Source organism: Mauremys reevesii, linkage group 10 (genome assembly GCF_016161935.1).
Source record: "Mauremys reevesii isolate NIE-2019 linkage group 10, ASM1616193v1, whole genome shotgun sequence".
Taxonomy (NCBI): domain Eukaryota; kingdom Metazoa; phylum Chordata; order Testudines; family Geoemydidae; genus Mauremys; species Mauremys reevesii.
In genome coordinates, this window is record NC_052632.1 from 55,535,997 (window position 1) to 55,553,053 (window position 17,057).

General features: G+C 45.2%; 1 protein-coding gene across 13 annotated transcripts in view; it reads right to left on the reverse strand.

Moving 5' to 3' along the window:
* The window catches only part of WDR90 (WD repeat domain 90), a 102,110-nt gene that overhangs the window by 52,129 nt on the left and 32,924 nt on the right, over positions 1-17,057 (reverse strand). For 11 of the 13 annotated variants that reach the window (XR_005585448.1, XR_005585447.1, XM_039491304.1 and 8 more), the window contains 8 exons: positions 12,469-12,621; positions 11,769-11,905; positions 9,876-10,028; positions 8,330-8,491; positions 7,725-7,814; positions 5,065-5,166; positions 4,681-4,728; positions 4,179-4,242 (listed from right to left, as the gene is read on the reverse strand). Coding sequence is in view for 11 of the 13 variants with exons in the window: in XM_039491304.1 (XP_039347238.1) it covers positions 4,179-4,242; positions 4,681-4,728; positions 5,065-5,166; positions 7,725-7,814; positions 8,330-8,491; positions 9,876-10,028; positions 11,769-11,905; positions 12,469-12,621 (909 nt within the window). In the remaining 2 variants the exon portion in view is untranslated. The other 2 variants (XM_039491303.1, XM_039491312.1) reach the window with 2 other exon arrangements.

The following is a 17,057-nucleotide window of genomic DNA, read 5'->3' on the forward strand; positions in this document are numbered from 1 at the left end:
TACATCAGAGCCAAGGGAACACTGGCAAACCCTGAAAAACTCTTGGGGTGGGTGGAATATTATGTAGGGTAAGGATTTTCTGCCAGAACATCAGTATGACAATAAAACAACATATCTTCCATCCAAGGATCTCAAAGCACTTAGTGAATTAAACCTCACTAAACCGCTCACATGGGGAAGCTGAGGTTAAGAGGCTTGCCCAGAGGCACACAACAAGTTTGTGACATCAGCATAGCTTTTTTGTCAAGACACTTCTTAGCTACTCAAAGAAGATTTAATAGTCCTGAAGCGCAGATCACTCTGCCTTTACACAGAAGTGTTACTGCCTTCTACTTTGAAATGTATTTAATCAGAGAATGAGACAATAACAAAAGTGCTCAATCAAGAATCTGCAAAATATGGATTCTTGGAGGAAAAAAGCCCCAGCTATATTCCCCCCTCCCCTCCAATCACAGAACACATGTACACAGGGGATCTCTCTTGTAGTGCAGCTGGCCATGTTAAGTGATCATCAGCAATACATAGGGCCCTACCAAATTCACAGTCCACTTTGGTCAATTTCAGTCACAGGATTTTAAAAATTGAACATTTCATTATTTCAGCTATTTAAATCTGAAATTTCATGGTGTTGTAATTGTAGGGATCCTGACCCAAAAAGGAGTTGTGGGGGGGAGGAGTCACAAGGTTATTGCAGGGGGGGATTGCAGTATTGCCACCCTTCTTCTGCGCTGCTGATGGTGGTGGCACTGCCTTCAGAGTGGGGCAGTAGTGGCTGCTGGAAGGGAGCCCATTTCTGAAGGCAGAGTCGCCACCAGCAGCAGCACAAAAGTAAGGATGGCGTGCTATAGTATTGCCACCTTTGCTTTTGTGCTGCTGTCTACAGAGTTAGGCCTTCAGCAGCTGCCACTCTCCAGCCACCCAACTCTGAAGGCAGCAGCACAGAAGTAAAGATGGCATGGTATGGTAGTGCCACCCTTACTTCTGTGCTGCTGCTGGCAGGTTGCTGCCTTCAGAGCTGGGCATCTGAACAATAGCTGCCCAGCTCTGAAGGCAGTGCAGAAGTATGGGTGGCAATACTGCAATCCCCCTGCAACTCCCTTTTGGGTCAAGACCCCCAATATGAGAAACAATGGTCTCCCCTGTGAAATCTGCATAGTATAGGGTAAAAGCACACAAAGGACCAGATTTCACTGGGGAAAACCAGATTTCACGGTCTCTGATGCATTTTTCAGGGCCATCAATTTGGTAGGGCCCTAGCAATACAGTTCTGTTTTCAATGTGTTACAATTTCCCAACATGATTCACTCCTCCATTATTTAACAGGCAGTCCTGCCTATTCACTGCAAATTAAAACAAACCTCCTCCAAAATAGGGTTAATGTTGGAAGCAGGAGGTAAATCTTTAGTCCAATAGCTAATACTGCTGTGTGGAGAAGGTTGTATGCTCTTCTGGGAAACAGAGTGCTGATGCTTCACTGACAATTAGCGGCACAAAAGGATTCAGAGAACTAACAGATCACTTGCTTGTACCACATCCTATTATTCCTCCCTTTCCTTCTCTCCTAACAGCCAGTTTCTTGCCAAACCTCTTACACTAACATTTCTAAAATCTGCTTTTTCCTTTCTTTCCCTACTGCCAAAATCTTGGTTCACACCATTGTTGTATCTTGCCTGGATACCTAATCTCCTCCTTTCCAGTGTCCGTTATTTTCTCCATGTCAATCTATCCACCATTCAGTAGCTCAAATATTACTTGCTTTCCCACATCTCTGGTAATATCACCCCCAGAGTACTTTCATCAAGTTCCTGTCTCTTTTTGTGTCAAGATCAAAATCATCTTCACTTATGGTTCTGCGCAGCTCTGCGCTCTGCCCATGTTTCATCTTTTGCCTGCTATTGTTTCCTGCCTTGCAGTATCCCTCTTCCTGGGTATCAAGCATCTTTGCCATCCTCCCTCCTCAAAACACATAGCATTTGCGTTGCTGTGTACTCTCTACTCCTGTACTCTCTACTCTTCTCTTTGTCCTGTCTCACTCAGTCTCTACTTAAAAGCATCAGAAGTTATGCGAGTCACTTGCTGTTTAATAATTAACCCTCATCTTTCCTTTTTCCAACCCTCTCTCCACTATCTAACTTCATGGTCTGCTTATCTAATTTAGATGGAAAATTCTTTGTGGCAGAATTATGGCACAGCATAACTGTTTATTAATCATAACAGTGCAGGAGGACAAACCTCCAGCAGTTTCAATCACTATTGCATCTGTTCTAGTTTGCAAAGCCCTCTTCAGCTTGATCAGTGAGCTACACCACCCAACCAGCTGGCTTACAAAGCATCTCTGTTTTTTGTATTGATTTTGTATCTTTCTTGGTAATTTTCCAGGTGAGGTCGACTCTTCGTCAATACACATAGGTCTCTGTTTTTATGGTGCTGGTACCATATACAGTTCTCATAATTACTGAACTGTTTTAAAAATCAAACAAGAATAAGTGGGAAAAACGAAACACACATCTCTTTTCAGTAGTATCAATCTGACTAAAGGATGGAAAATCATCATTTTAGATATTAAATAGTATAAACGTCCTGCCTAGCTTAGGATAGCAAGAATTCAAATAATAATTAAAAAAAAAAACAGTAATTGTAAGCTCTGTGGGCAGGGACCATCTTTTTTGTTCTGTGTTTTGTACAGTGCCTAGCGCAATGGGTCCTGGTCCATGACTTGGCCCCCAACCACTACAATGATACAAATAATAATAATAATGTTTGTTTATGAAGTGCCATCTCAACCTCTAGGTTGTAAAACATAAGTTCTGAACAACATAGTACAAAGAAATTAATCAAAAACAGCCCTCTTAAAAGTCAAACATAAACAAGAGAGTAGATTTTTTTATAAGGGGATGGGAAGGACAGATACATACGGATGGGCCTTGTGTCCTTTTGTTTTTTTGAACACCCACATAAACTCTTTGGGGAAAAAGGTTTTTAGTGTTTTTAATGCATAAAAAATGGACTAAGATTCATTTCTGGTGCAAATAGAATCCCACCCTAGGGGAGGCCCTAGAACAAAAGCACAGCCTCCTGCTGATTTAAGACCTGTTGGTGATATATCGGTAAAGGCAGGTAGCATACGAGCACAGAAGCTCACCAGGACAAAGCTAGAGGCTTTACAAACAAGAAGCATACAAAGATTGTTTCAAGTACAGAAACTTAATTTTATTAGGAATAAAATTAACGCAGCATTATAATCTCTCCTACCCTTCCTTCTATATGGCTGCCAAAACTGCTACAATAAGAACAAGACTCCAAATAAGGAAAAGATGTATAATATATTTTTAAAGTTCTAATCTTGATAAAACCAGGCTTCAGTTCTGAATGATGGAAATATCAGTGGTTAACTGCTGGTTTATGAGTAGTTTTCTTTTACCAACCCCACCCTAAGCGAAAAAGATGGTGGTTGGATATCCAACGGTCAAGTACTAGCGTATTATAATAAAACCACTCACTTACTTACTTTTTATACACTTGCTGCCACTGCTTACACAACACAACTATGGGAGAGAGAGCTGGAATCCATGCATCATCAACCAAACTGCTAATTACATGTTAACTGCAGAAGCTTTAATACTGGTGAAGATGTGTAACCCTGAAAGAACTCAGTTTGACTTTCAAATCTCAGATGGAGTTTACAGAGCTGGCAGTTAGGAGGAAAATACCTATCTTTTTACTCCTAAACTAAGTGAATAGGATCTGAAAAATTATTAACGAACTATCAACTTGTAACCGCATGATACAATTTTTAGAGTTACTTTTCAGAGTCTCACCCCAGGTTAATTGCTTCTGAGCTATTTTATTTCTTATTTTATACATGAGAGTTATTTTTCATAAAGCACGGGAACTGGGCTGATGAATGTATTATATGTTACATCAAGGAACTGAACATAACCAACACATCATACAAGGGGAATTAATTCCCATGGCCTTCTATCTAGGGGTTCTCCCTTCCCCCTCATGCCACTGAGGGGTTTAATTCCTCCATACCACCTGATGATCCTCTATATCAGCAGGAGTTTGGAATGTTTCATTAGTGAATGAGGGCCAAGACCATGATGTTCACCCATCTCCTGACTGAACAGAAGAGACCGCAGATCAGAGAAGAGGAAGTGCTCAGAACGATGGATTACCAAAGCCAACCATTCGCTGTACCTCATGGATTTCCTGGAGCAGTTCCTCATTCTTCAGCTCTAACTGTATGGAAAAGAAGAAGATCAAACAGGGACACATGAACAAGTCTTAAAGCACCTAAGATACATCTTCCTAGAATACTTTGGGCCATGGAGGAGGATTCAACCAACTAATCCCACTTAGAGACTGTAAAGAAAATAGAAATAGCCTCTTTGTCATTGTACCAAATATTTCCCTACTGCTGGTATTAGAAGTGATATCATATGTCAGCAAGATGATAGCAGCTGACAGCAGAAGCCTCAGAAATGTCACATTTAATTATCTTATTTTCAAATATAATTCACACCTGAAAAGGGGCAAGTACTTCTCACTATATGAATATTCAGAACCCTCTGCTGAGAAAAATGTATGACTTCCTTTTTAATTGACATCAGACCATGAGCTGACCTCTTCATCCTGCTTTTTTTCCCCCAAACTAGAAGGGATGAGAATAATACAAACCTTTATTGCGTATTTGTAAGACTGCTCTGCCTCCAACTGCCTTCCTCCCTGAAAAACACCAGTAGCCAGTAAGAAGCTTGTTTGATAGGACAAAATCAGGTGTTTCAGCTACTGTCAAGAGACACATTTTAACAAGGCCGGATGACAGGAATACCTCAGCTGTGGAATATTTAGTAGGAGAAAGGGTAATGAGAAACCAAGGGGAAGATTGTTTCTTTTGGCATTAAAATGCTTCCACATTTGTGTTTTTCCAGAGAACAAACCCCAACCTATCTATATTTACCAGTGGAGTCTATGAGGCACCTTTGAGACATATAGACAGACATTGATGTAGATAAAGCAGAACATGTTTCATCACATTTGATGTTGAGATAGGACACTCACTTGCATGCAGACTAGCGCTAGATATGCCCACACTTCGGCATTGTTGTTATTCAGAGCATTGGCCTCAGAGAGGGCATCTTCTGCCTCCGTAATTTCTTTCAGCTTTACAGAGAGAGAGAAAGAGATGAGCAAAAACTGAGCAGCAGGTAAAGTATTGCCCAGAGTTTAACATGTACCTGGTATATGACAGCTGAAGAAATCAGTGTGAAAAAACCTTCAGAAATGATCCTCACTTTAGGCTCCTCTGAATTATACAATAATAATGACAGTGTAACAAATTTAGAGCAGAGACATTGAGACAACTGCAATGTCAGACTCTCCTGCTCTCCTGACTGGAGGGAAAGCCCTTCATCACTGACTCAGACACTACCGAAGAGCCCAGTCCTCTTACAAATTACCCATGGACTATTCTCACCGAAGAAAGCAACAATCACTCTTTCACTTCCATGTGTCTGGAGTTTGGAAACTACTGGGAAACCCTTACGATGGTTGAGGAGGAAAGTAGAGTCACCCTGACCCCTCCCATTCACTTTCTTCAGATGAGGGAACCTTGCAAAGCAGCCCCTTGCGAGATGCTTCACTCTTTATGGCTGCAGGGATCTCAGGTCGGTGTCTCTGTCTTTATTAAACCATTCTGAAAATCCTCACATCTTTAATAAAGAAAGGGTTGTCTTGGTAGCCCTTCCCATCTGCTGACTTCCCTACATTCCTTCCGATGGGGAAAGCAATGTGAACCAAAAGAAAAAGGCTCCTTTCTGTTGACACTTAGGTTGCACACAGGTAGGCAAGGCCGGCTTTAGGCCTATTCCACCAATTCCCCCGAATCGGGCCCCACGCCCAGTGAGAATCCCTTCCGTGGATAGAGGCACCTTTTTAATTTGTACTCACCTGGCGGTACTTCGGGTCTTCAGCGGCACTTCGGCAGCGGGTTCTTCGCTCGCTCTGGGTCTTCGGCGGATCTTTGGCGGCGGGTCCTTCAATACCGCCGAAGACCTGGAGCGAGTGAAGGACCCACTGCCAAAGTGCCGCCAAAGACTTGGAGCGCTGCCCAGGGAGTACAAGCCCCATGTGTTTTTTTACATGTGTGGGTTTTTTTGTTTTTTTTTTAGTCATCCCTTCCGGGGCCCTGTCAAAACTGTTTGAATTGGGCCCCACACTTCCTAAAGCCAGCCCTGCAGGTAGGTGCTCATTTAGAATGGAGTCCAGCACAGTGATAGCATGCCTATGTGACAATGTACTGAGTGTGTCTCTGGGAGCCCTCAATACCAACTGGTAGAGTGCATGTCATACTGCAATTCACAGCAGGTCTGATACACTCAGTGCCCCAACACATTGTTGTCATAACCTGCATATAATAGGTGTTACGTAAGGTATCTTATGCAAACTGGTAACATGCTGGTCCCCAAAATCATTGCATGGTGTGTATATGAATGTATACAAAGAGTTATCGATGTGTGCTGGAAATATGTTCTTAAGATATGTTTGGGAGGCAGCACATAAGCCCAGCCTTCCCTAGACAAAGGAATGTGTATTTATTTGTCTGACCAGCTTGATCACAAGCAGAGGACAATGCAAATATATTTATATATAAGCTGAACAAAGCCATCAAGCTAACAAGAAAGGGAGTAGACTGCTTAACGACCATGATGGGAGATGGAATCTGCACCCCAGAAAGCCTTCCTGGCTCCAGAGACAATGAACTTTAGGGGATACAAAGACAAGCAAAATCCCATTTTGGTTATTCATCACTGAGGGGACTTAGTGTTCAGCACCTTCCAAGCCTCTAAAAGCTGGATTCACTTGGCCTGAAAGGCAAGAGTCACTAGAAACTAACTACAGGTGTCTAACTTGCTTAGACAAAGATAGTAACTTGTGAAATTAAGTTTTAGTCACTTGAAAGTGTGCTGTGTTTGGTTTTAATTGTAATCATACCTGTTTCTTTTATTCTTACTTATTAACACTTATCTCTTTTCTTTGTTAATAAACTTATTCTTGTTTTATTACAAAACCATCTCAGTGCTGTGTATTACAGTAAAGGGTAAGTCTTGAGCTAACCTAACAGGCTGGTGTGTGTTCTGTCTCTTTGGAGGCAGCAAACTTAACTTCTGTGAGTATCCAGTGAGAAGGACTGGACATCACTGAGAGCTGTTTCTGGGGAACTTGGGAATTGGGGTTCATTAACTGTTACCTGCAAGGCAAAGTTTGGACTGGCAGAATCCTGGAAAGTTTGCCGGGAAGGCAGATGAGCTAGTGTCAGAGAGCAAAGCTCTTGCTTGCTGAGACGGAGGGTTAAGACAGAGTCTCACAGATCTGGGAACCCCAAGCAGGACATCACACTGAGAAAAGAGATTCTGGTCCCAGGAGGAGTTAATTGCTATACAGTGATTGTCTGTTCTACAGCTGGTTAGAGTAACTTTTCTCTCAAACTTTCCATTTTAGCATCAGAGAGTCTCATGCATGTAACCATGATGGCACCCAGTGCAATGTGGCCTTTACCCTAAGAACAGCCTTAGAGAACTCTGGTCCCCCAGATAGTTTGGATGAACAGCTTTTACCTAAGGAAAGGGGAACAGTGGAGAGTCAAGTCATAATCTCATCTTCCCAAGATCCATGCAATTGTTTAAAGACTGGCCAAGCATGGATGCTTTTCACTCTCTTACCCTGTAGCAGGCGATTCCTACTCCCAGCCAGGTCAGGCAGGTTGAGGACTTCTTACAGGCCAGCATATAGGTGCGCTTTGCCTTATCATACTGCCAAGAGAAGAGATCAGTAAATTGCTCTCTCTAACGTAACCATTCACTCTGCACCATGGCTGCTCTTCCTCCACAGGCACGCTGAAACCACCATATATCCAACTGGGCTCATATAGGAGGGGACACTACCATCCAAATACTGTTGGTTGTGGCCAGGAACCTACTCACATTTCCCATAGCAGGCAGTTCTGCCTGTATAGCCCCTGAGAGCCTCAGATTAACAAGCCAAGAAGAAATGTTTAGCTCTCCATATCTAGTGCTAGAAAAATTATTGGGGTTACTATTACAGCAGCACCCAGAGATCCTGGTCAGGATTGGCGCTAGGCACTGTACACACAAAGAAGTAAAACAGATCTCTGCTCCAAAGAGTTGAGTTCATGAAAAGACTTAATTGTATTGTCTGATCTGCAGCTATGAAAATAAAAGTTGCAATTCACATTATTCATCCAGAATAATTACTTTCCCTGTCTTGGTTTGTCTCCCATTTTTAGATCCCATGTTCAGCTCCTCACCTCTTTCTCTTTCAGATAGATCGACCCCAATCGCAGGTAAACAAAGTGTATCTCAGAAGCATCCATTACAAAGCTGATGGTTCGTTCATAGCATTCCTTTGCCTCACTAAGATTTCCACTCAGGTAGCACAGGTGCCCTTTCTGTGCCCAAACATTTGGATTCTATGTAAACAAACCCAGTAGTTAGACAAAGTGAGAATGGTAGGGGAAAGTGGACAAGAGATTAACTGGATAGCATCTAAGCTCAGAAGTAAGGGAGATGATGAAGGCTATTTGCATACAGATATGTATTTTCCATACAAGCAAGTTTGAGTTTGTAGCGAGGAGTACTTGCACAACAACTACTGCACTTAGCACAATGGGGGCCTAATCCGTGACAAATACAAATATTAAAAAACATTTAGCGATATTAGTTCTGCTGCTGTCTGCATGCTCCATTCAACTTGACATTCTCAAAGGATGCATCTCCCTTTCATCTGAATAGAGAAGTGCACATGTTCACAGGGGGGAAAGGAACATATTACTCCTGGGGACGTTCTGCACCAAAATTAATAATTCTGCACACAATATTTTAAATTCTGCAAATTTTATTTGTCAAAATAACACTGCAGAATCACGCCAGTTTCAATTATTTTTGTAATTTATTCAAAATACCTGTCAGCAAGTATGTCTGTAACAATGCAGACACACACAACACCCCCACCCCCCCCGGGCAGAGAGTTAAAGAAACCCCTATGACAACCCAGCACCTGTTTCTGTCCCCTTCCCCCCCTCCCCCACCCAGCCCAGCCACCGGTTCCCTCTAGCCCAGATACCTGCCGTCCTCCCCACCAGAGCCCAGTCGTAGGGGCCCCCCTTACCCAGATACCAACCCCCCACCCCCCTGCAGCCTAGACACCTCGCCCCAGAGCCCAGGGATCCAGAGGGACAAACAGCCTGATGCTTGGTCCCAGGCTTGCATGGAGTTTCCAGCACTGCCCTTTTCTTCCCACAGGGCGTGCTGGGAACTGCAGCGGTCAGGAACCCTTTAGCTCCCTCCCCCTGGCAGTGCCTTCAGTGTGCAAGCTGGGCTCTGCGGCCAGCAGCACTGCAGCCCATTTCTGTGGGGGAGAGAAAATTCTGCATACACAATGTTAATTTCTGCAAAATTCTGCATTGCACAGTGGCGCAGAATTCTCCCAAGAGCAACATATACACTGAGGGGAAAGAAAGACAGAGATATGTACAAAGAGGAGTCCTCACCCTGATGTGTTGCCTCATGTAGAAGATCAACTAAAATGCAAAATAATGAACTAAATAAAGGAGGAGAGAAGTGAAACAGGCCAAATTCTGATGTTCTTACTCAACATCTATGTAATCCTTGCTTAGGCAAACTCCTACTGACTGCAATGGGAATTTGATTGAATAAAGATCGAGTCAAGACCTCAGGACCTGACCCATTGGAACGAACATAGCAAGGGATATGCTGTATTGTTCTGCAAAGCTCCTTGTGTTCTGAGAGAGCATGTTGACTGCTCAGGGCAGCATAGTGCTAAAACAAAGTTACCAGGTAGTCAATCTGAATAGCCTCTCGGAGACATTCTTCAGCCTTAGAGAAGTCCTTCTTGAGCAAGTGTGTTTGTGCCAGCACTAGGTAATATTCACAGCTGGGTCCTTCCTGCTGGCACAGTAGCTCATGTGCTAGCGCCCTGTGAACAAACTGAAAGAGAAAGCCACACACAGGCATTGTAACGAAACTAACGCCAGCCATGAACATCCCAACCCCTGTTCTGCTCCCAGCACGGAGAAAAGGGATAACATGCAGCCTCCTCTGTGACAGACAACCAGAATGCTCATCATGCACTGTAGGTATTGGAACACACAGGTAATGTCTCAAGATGACTTTACATTGTTCCCCCAAGGCATCCCCTGATTTAATAAGAGGGTGTCTCATTAGCAGTTCAAACACTGGACAGATACATTTTTTCCTTTTAAATTTTAGCTTCAGATGCTTTTAGTTGTTTTTGTTTGCTGTTAACACTCAGCAAATTTCCCATCCTTTCTTTGTCAAGTTAACGTCATACAGCACAATGTGGAAGTCACTGCATTCAAGGAGGCCCCTGTCAATACAGGCTAGGAGATAGTGGGGACAGAACTGAAAGAAAAGATGCCATACAAGAGGAGCTTGGAGTGCTGTTATGAAGACAGCTTGTCCCTCCGACAACCCTCCAGTGGTTGCTCAGAGACTAGCTCTGATCTAATGGACAAAGGTTGTCCAATGGACTGATACTGGTGCTGCTGGTCTTAACTTGAAGGGAGGATGAATGTGTGAGAGAGATAGAACCTGGATGAGGGGATGTGGGGCGCATACAAGCTGGCATTTGGACTGAGGAGGAGGTCTGGGCAGTGAGTCTCCCAGGTGCCTCCATGGCCTCCCACTGCACACCTTGTCCTAGGGGGGCTGCTGTTTGTATATTGGTCTGGAAAGTTTGGAAAGTGTTTTGTGCTCCTTTGGGATTAACATTGCATGGTTTTAAGGCATGAGACAATATGGTAAGAAAGCATTGAATTGGGTACCTAAAAGAGGAAAGAGAAAACGAGGAAGGCAAAGGAAGAACTGGCAGAAGATATGACAGAAGATAGTGAATGTACTGGCATCGCCTGGGAAGAAATACCACAAGTAGTGAGTGACTGTAATCAAAGGAGGAACTAGACTGCCCAATGCGTCAATGGTAGAGGAGTACTAAGGTCAAAGATGTATGCTTATACATCAGAATGATGTGGACAGGTGAAAGTCTATGGAACAATATATGTGCCAGGAGTCCTCTTCACAACTCTTTTAGGGAGAAGTTATTCTGTGCTGCTAGGATTAAATGATGCATTGTAACGTATGGTGGCTATTGTGAAAACCAAGGTCACAGGGAGAGTTCCATCTGATGAAACCCACAAGGAGCCATTGTTTTGGAAGGGAGGCACTCCACATGCATGTGAAAGGTTACTCTGATGCACACAGAAGTGCGTGGATGGCTATTTTGATCCAAGAAGTGACCACCTGGTCTGTAGGATGCATCAAAATAATAGGCATTTTCTCTCAAAACTATCCTTGAAACAGCTCTTTTATGGACAAAAATTGGATTACCTGTTCTTCCTGCAACAAACCAGTGGTGGATTTGAACACTCCTATTACTTTGCCTAGCTAAGGTTATTTTTGATGCATCTTAGGATCATTTCAGTTCTGAATTCTCTAAACAGCCATATCTTGGCAGCAATTGACAATAATGTTGACTTGACTGATGTTTGAGTTGAGTCTGCATAGCCCACTCTTTAAACCCATAAGAACATCCTACTGGAAGCTGCCATGTTCTCACTATTTTAATACCACAGGGAAGTAACTGTCACCCATGGAAATGAGTTCAAAATCCTAATGCCACCTTCCTTCCCCAGTTCATGCTGCACTGACCTGTAGAGCATTGACCTCCATCAAGAAGTGTATGGTCTCCATGAAGATTGTGTGGGAGGGCTGTGAAAGTCCAGAAAGGGGGACAGGGGCCACCGCATGTGATGGATCAAGTGCTCCTCCATTAGTTTTCTTCATTACTGAAATAATAGCAAGAGAGAGAGGCTCATGGGTGCTGAAAAGACCAGAGGTTCAGAATAACAGTAGTAATCCATAACCATATCATGTATTTGTTTATTATGTGAGCAGGATAGGCCACAGCTGACCTTAACTAGTCATTTCTTTGATTTTTTAAGTGCTTAAGTTTTGATAAATGATGCAAAAGGAAGCTACACCATTGTCACAAAGGGTATATCTATACTAAAATTAAAAAGCTGGGGCTGGCCCATGACAGTTGACTCAGGCTTGTGGGGCTTGGTTCAGGGGCTGTTTAATGGCAGTGTAGATAGTCAGGCGCCGGCTCGACTGTCTACAAGAAAATCTACTTTGCTGAAGATTCTTAACTTGGGTTGGAGAGCAAACCTTGCTGCTTTGTACCCTATCCTGATTAACTGAACGGCAAGTAAGTTAGCTTTTACTGACAATCTCCTGTATTATCTGTACTTAATCTCACATCTTTGCCACTGGTTGCTGTGAAGTCCCAACCCTCTGCCCCAGCACTGAAATCCCCCCTCTCTCTAAGCCAGAGACCCCACTTTCTAACCTTTCTGGGACGTCTCCTTGTTCTTACTGAGAGTGGGGGAAAGTTTCTTGGTCAGTTTAACTGCAGGATCATCTTCTGGCAGCTGGATGGTTACAACAGGCTCTACAGAATCTGGCTGTACTTTCAGGGAGCCATCTGGAGCCTCATCTGGAACTAAACCCCACAATGGATTAAGTGCAATTAAAAGTTCTCCATAAATTGGTCATTTCTTAGCAAGATGCTGTACCTGAGAGAACTCAGAAAATTGCAGAAAAAGAACAGTCCCAGGACTGCTGGGAAAATACTGCGCTGGATGCAAATCCCTGTGAATAGATTTTTGGTTACGTTAATACCTTGCAAGTTATAATGAAATATCAATACGGCTCTGTCTTCACTGGCAAGTTTCTGCGCAATAAAGCAGCTTTCTGTGTTGTAACTCCCACGTGTACACACTGCCAAGCCACTTAGTGCGCAGAAACTGCGCAGTTGCAGCGCTATAAAAAAAGCACCCCGACAAGAGGCGTAGCACTTTCTGCGCTGGGGCTACAGCTCTGCGGTGCCAGTGTAGACACTGTGGCAATTACAGCACTGTGATTGGGCCTCCGGGAAGTGTCCCACAATGTCTGTTCTCGCCTCTCTGATCACCGGTTTGAACTCTACTGCCCTTCCCTTAGGTGAGCAACTGTCAGCCCTACCCCGTCCATTCCTTTGCAAATTTGAAAGTCCCCTTCCTGTTTGCTTGGTGATGCATACAGTGGTCTCAGCGCATTTTTCCAGGTGGTCATGCCTGCTCCACGCACCAGGTGATCCCCCACTTGGAGCAATGCTGAGCTGCTGGATCTCATTGGCATTTGGGGAGAGGAAGCTGTGCAGTCCCAGCTGCGCTCCAGCCATAGGAATTATGATACCTACTGACAGATTTCACGATGCATGATAGAACGGGACCATGACTGGGACACATTGCAGTATAGGGTAAAAGTGAAGGAGCTGCAGAATGCCTGCCACAAGGCATGGGAGGCAAACCGCTGCTCCGGTGCTGTGTCCACAAGCTGCCGGTTCTACAAAGAGCTGGACACGATACTTGGTGGTGACCAAACCTCCACGGTGAAGACCCCTGTGGATACTTGTTGGCTCACATGCCAGTCGAGAGTAGACCGAGCCAGGAGGAGGAAGGCGGGGGACCCGGAGGCAGAAGATGACTCGGAGGCTAGAGATATATGCAGTCAGGAGCTCTTTTCTATCCTGGAAGAGCCTAGCCAGTCACAGCAGTCAGAGCTTGGTGAAGTGCAAACAGGAGAAGAGGCCCCTGGTAAGTGGATCTGATTTTGAGAATTGATGAAGTGAGTTGTTGGGGGCAGGAGGGTTACAGAAAGCAGGCTTGTCTCCCACCGCATGCCTAGTCTGAGCGACAGAACAGGCTGTTGATAGACTCCCTCACTTCACGGGACTCCCCCTCAGAGATCTCCAGGAAACTCTCATGGAGATAGTTGGCAATCCACTCCACAGGTTCCTCGGCAGAGCTGCTTTGTTTCTTGCCCCACTAACGGTAACTTTCCCGTGCCACTTTGCCGTGGCGGGGGTGGGAGGGAGGAGGAACCACTGCTGCACACTGGCTAGCCGCATAGGCGCCAGGGCGGAAGCTGCAGGCTTGGAGAAGACCATCCCTTGATTTCCTGCTCACCCTCAGCAGCCAAGATGTCTTCCATAATGAACACAGCCTGTGGAAAGTGTGGGGACAGGAATTATTATCAGGCCCACCCTACAGTGCTGGCTCTACCCAAGAGCCATGTGCCCAGTGTCCAGCAGGGTCCAAGAACAATGATTTACCCTGCCCCTGTGGCTACTCACGATTTTGGGGGTCTTGTGGCTCATGTGTGCTTGCCTGGGGTCAGCCAGTTAGTGACAGGTGTGTGAGTACTGGCTATGTTTAAAAGCACTGAATCACTGTTGTCTGTGTTGCAAACAATACTGCTTCTGTAAAATGTTGCATTTAAACTTCACAGAGATGACCTTGGGAGCCCAGCCTCCCTTATCGGCGGCAGAACAGCTGCGCAGAATTAGAAAGTGGCCATGATGAACTAAGGAGGACTTTCTGTGTGAGGTTATGATGCACTCGGCCGCTGAGAAACAGGAATTGAAGGAGTGGCAGCACAGTGAGAAGGACTGACGGGAGAACGCAGCACACAAGAAAGAAGGCACGGAGTGGCTCCTAACCGTTATGGAGTGCCAAGTGGACACATTCCAGATGATACTAGCTCAGCAAACCAAGCAGCTCCGTGCCTGCCCTCCCCTGAAGCCGCTGTCGCAAAACTCTTTCCCATGCACCCCCCACACACTGACTACACACTGTTATCAACCTCCTGGCTCCACTCTCTGCTCGCAACATTCCACTCCTTCCTCCTCACAGTCCAGCAGTGTGGACTCCCACTACCCACTGCACTCATCACCCATCCCTCTGCAGTTTGGCCCTGCTGAAGTACAGCACTGGTTGCATTGTACTCCAAAGGAGAAGGTTGGGTATGATCCCTGGACATACACAAATCTGTAGCTGTCCCGGGACCCCTCCTCCTCTTGAGAACTTCCCTTCCTCCATACCCCCTCCCGCTCCCTGCTGATGAATTTTTTCGTTTGACTCTCTCCTTCGGTTGTTGTCTTTTAATAAAAGAATTGTGTTTGAAAGCAATCTTTATTCTATTAAGTGAAAGCAATAATAGCACTGCAAAGCAACATACAATAATGTTAAGGCCCCTTCTTGCATCATGCGCAGCAATCACCTCCTAGCATTACAAGCACTGCAATCCCAAGCATAGCAACAAAAATTTGTGTCTTTCATCTTCAAATTGCTGCCTCAAGGCATCCCTGATCCTTATGGCCCCATGCTGTGCCCCTCTTATAGCCCTGGTCTCTGGCTGTTTAAACTCAGCGTCCAGGTGCTGAGCCTCTGAGTGAAGCTTTCACCATTCCCTTCACAAATATTATGGAGCATACAACACACGGCTATAAGCATAAGAATATTGTCATTGGCCAGGTCCAGCTTTCCATAAAGGCAGCGCCAGCGGGCTTTTAAACGGCCAAATGCACACTCCACAGTCATTCTGCACTTGCTCAGCCTGTTGTTGAACCGCTCCTTGCTGCTATCAAGTTGCCCCGTGTATGGCTTCATGAGCCACGGCATTAAGGGGTAGGCAGGGTCTCCCAGGATCACAATGGACATTTCAACTTCCCCTATGGTGATCTTTTGGTCTGGGAAGAAAGTCACAGCTTCTTGAACAGGCCAGTGTTCGGAAAGATGTTTGTCATGCATCTTTCCAGACCAGTCTGTGTTAATATCTGTAAAATGCCAATGGTGATCCACAAGCGCTGGAGAACCATTGAGAAATACCCCTTGCGATGAATGTACTCGGTGGCTAGGTGGTCTGGTGCCAGAATTGGAATGTGCGTGCCATCTATTGCCCCTCCGCAGTTAGGGAAGCCCATTTGTACAAAGCCATCCACAATGTCACGCAATGCCATCCACAATGTCATGCCCAGAGTCACGGCCTTTCGGAGTAGGATGCGATTAATGGCCCTGCACACTTCCATCAACACGACTTCAACGGTTGACTTTCCCACTCCAAACTGGTTAGCGACCAATTGGTAGCAGTCTGGAGTAGCCAGCTTCCACAGTGCTATTGCCACGTGCTTCTCCAGTGACAGGGCAGCTCTCATTCTCATGTCCTTGCGCCCCAGGGCTGGGGTGAGCTCATCACACAGTCCCATGAATGTGGCTTTCCTCATGCAAAAGTTCTACAGCCACTGCTCATCATCCCAGACATTCATCATGATTCAATCCCGAGCCCAAAAGCAGCATTCCACTTTGGTCAGCACCTCCGTGAATGCCACAATCAATCTCCTGTCGTAGCTATTACACCTTGCGAGATCAATGTCGCACTCTCCTTGCCTTTGTAGTTTAAGGAATAACTCCACTGCCACTCGTGACGTGTTGGTCAGAGCGAGCAGCATACTGGTCAGCAGTTCAGGATCCATTCCTGCAGCCCAAAAGAGGCAGGGCACATAGTACACAAACCGTTGAAAGATGGTGCCAAATGTGGACGGAAGCACAGGGATTGATGGGATGCGAAGAAATGCAACACGAGGCATTAGGATTAGAACCAGGATGCCCCGCAACCCCATCCGCTTTCCCACAATTCTTAGCAGCAAATGAGAAAGAGGTGCTCTGTAGAATAGCTGCCCAGAGTGCACCTCTCTGAATAGCGCTGCAAGTGCCGCAAGTGTGAACACACTATTGCGCAGGCAGCTGTCAGTGTGAACACACAACAGCAGTTTCCCTTCTGCACTCTCTGAGCAGCGCTGTAACTGCCAGCGCTGTAACTTTGCAAGTCTAGACGTGCCTTAGAAGAGAGAGTTAGAGGTTTCAGGTCTGGTGTTGGCCGGCTTGGGCTGGTAAGCTAAGTTGCTCCTTTTGTTCTTGGTTCCCTCTGCGATCCTAGAAACAGGACTTTGCATATTCTTGTTAAATAAACAAGATTACAATAGAGAATATACCAGACTCCATCAATTTCTACTTCCAGCTGGACCATCCCTAGTGCCCCCACTTTGATTGACTGCTT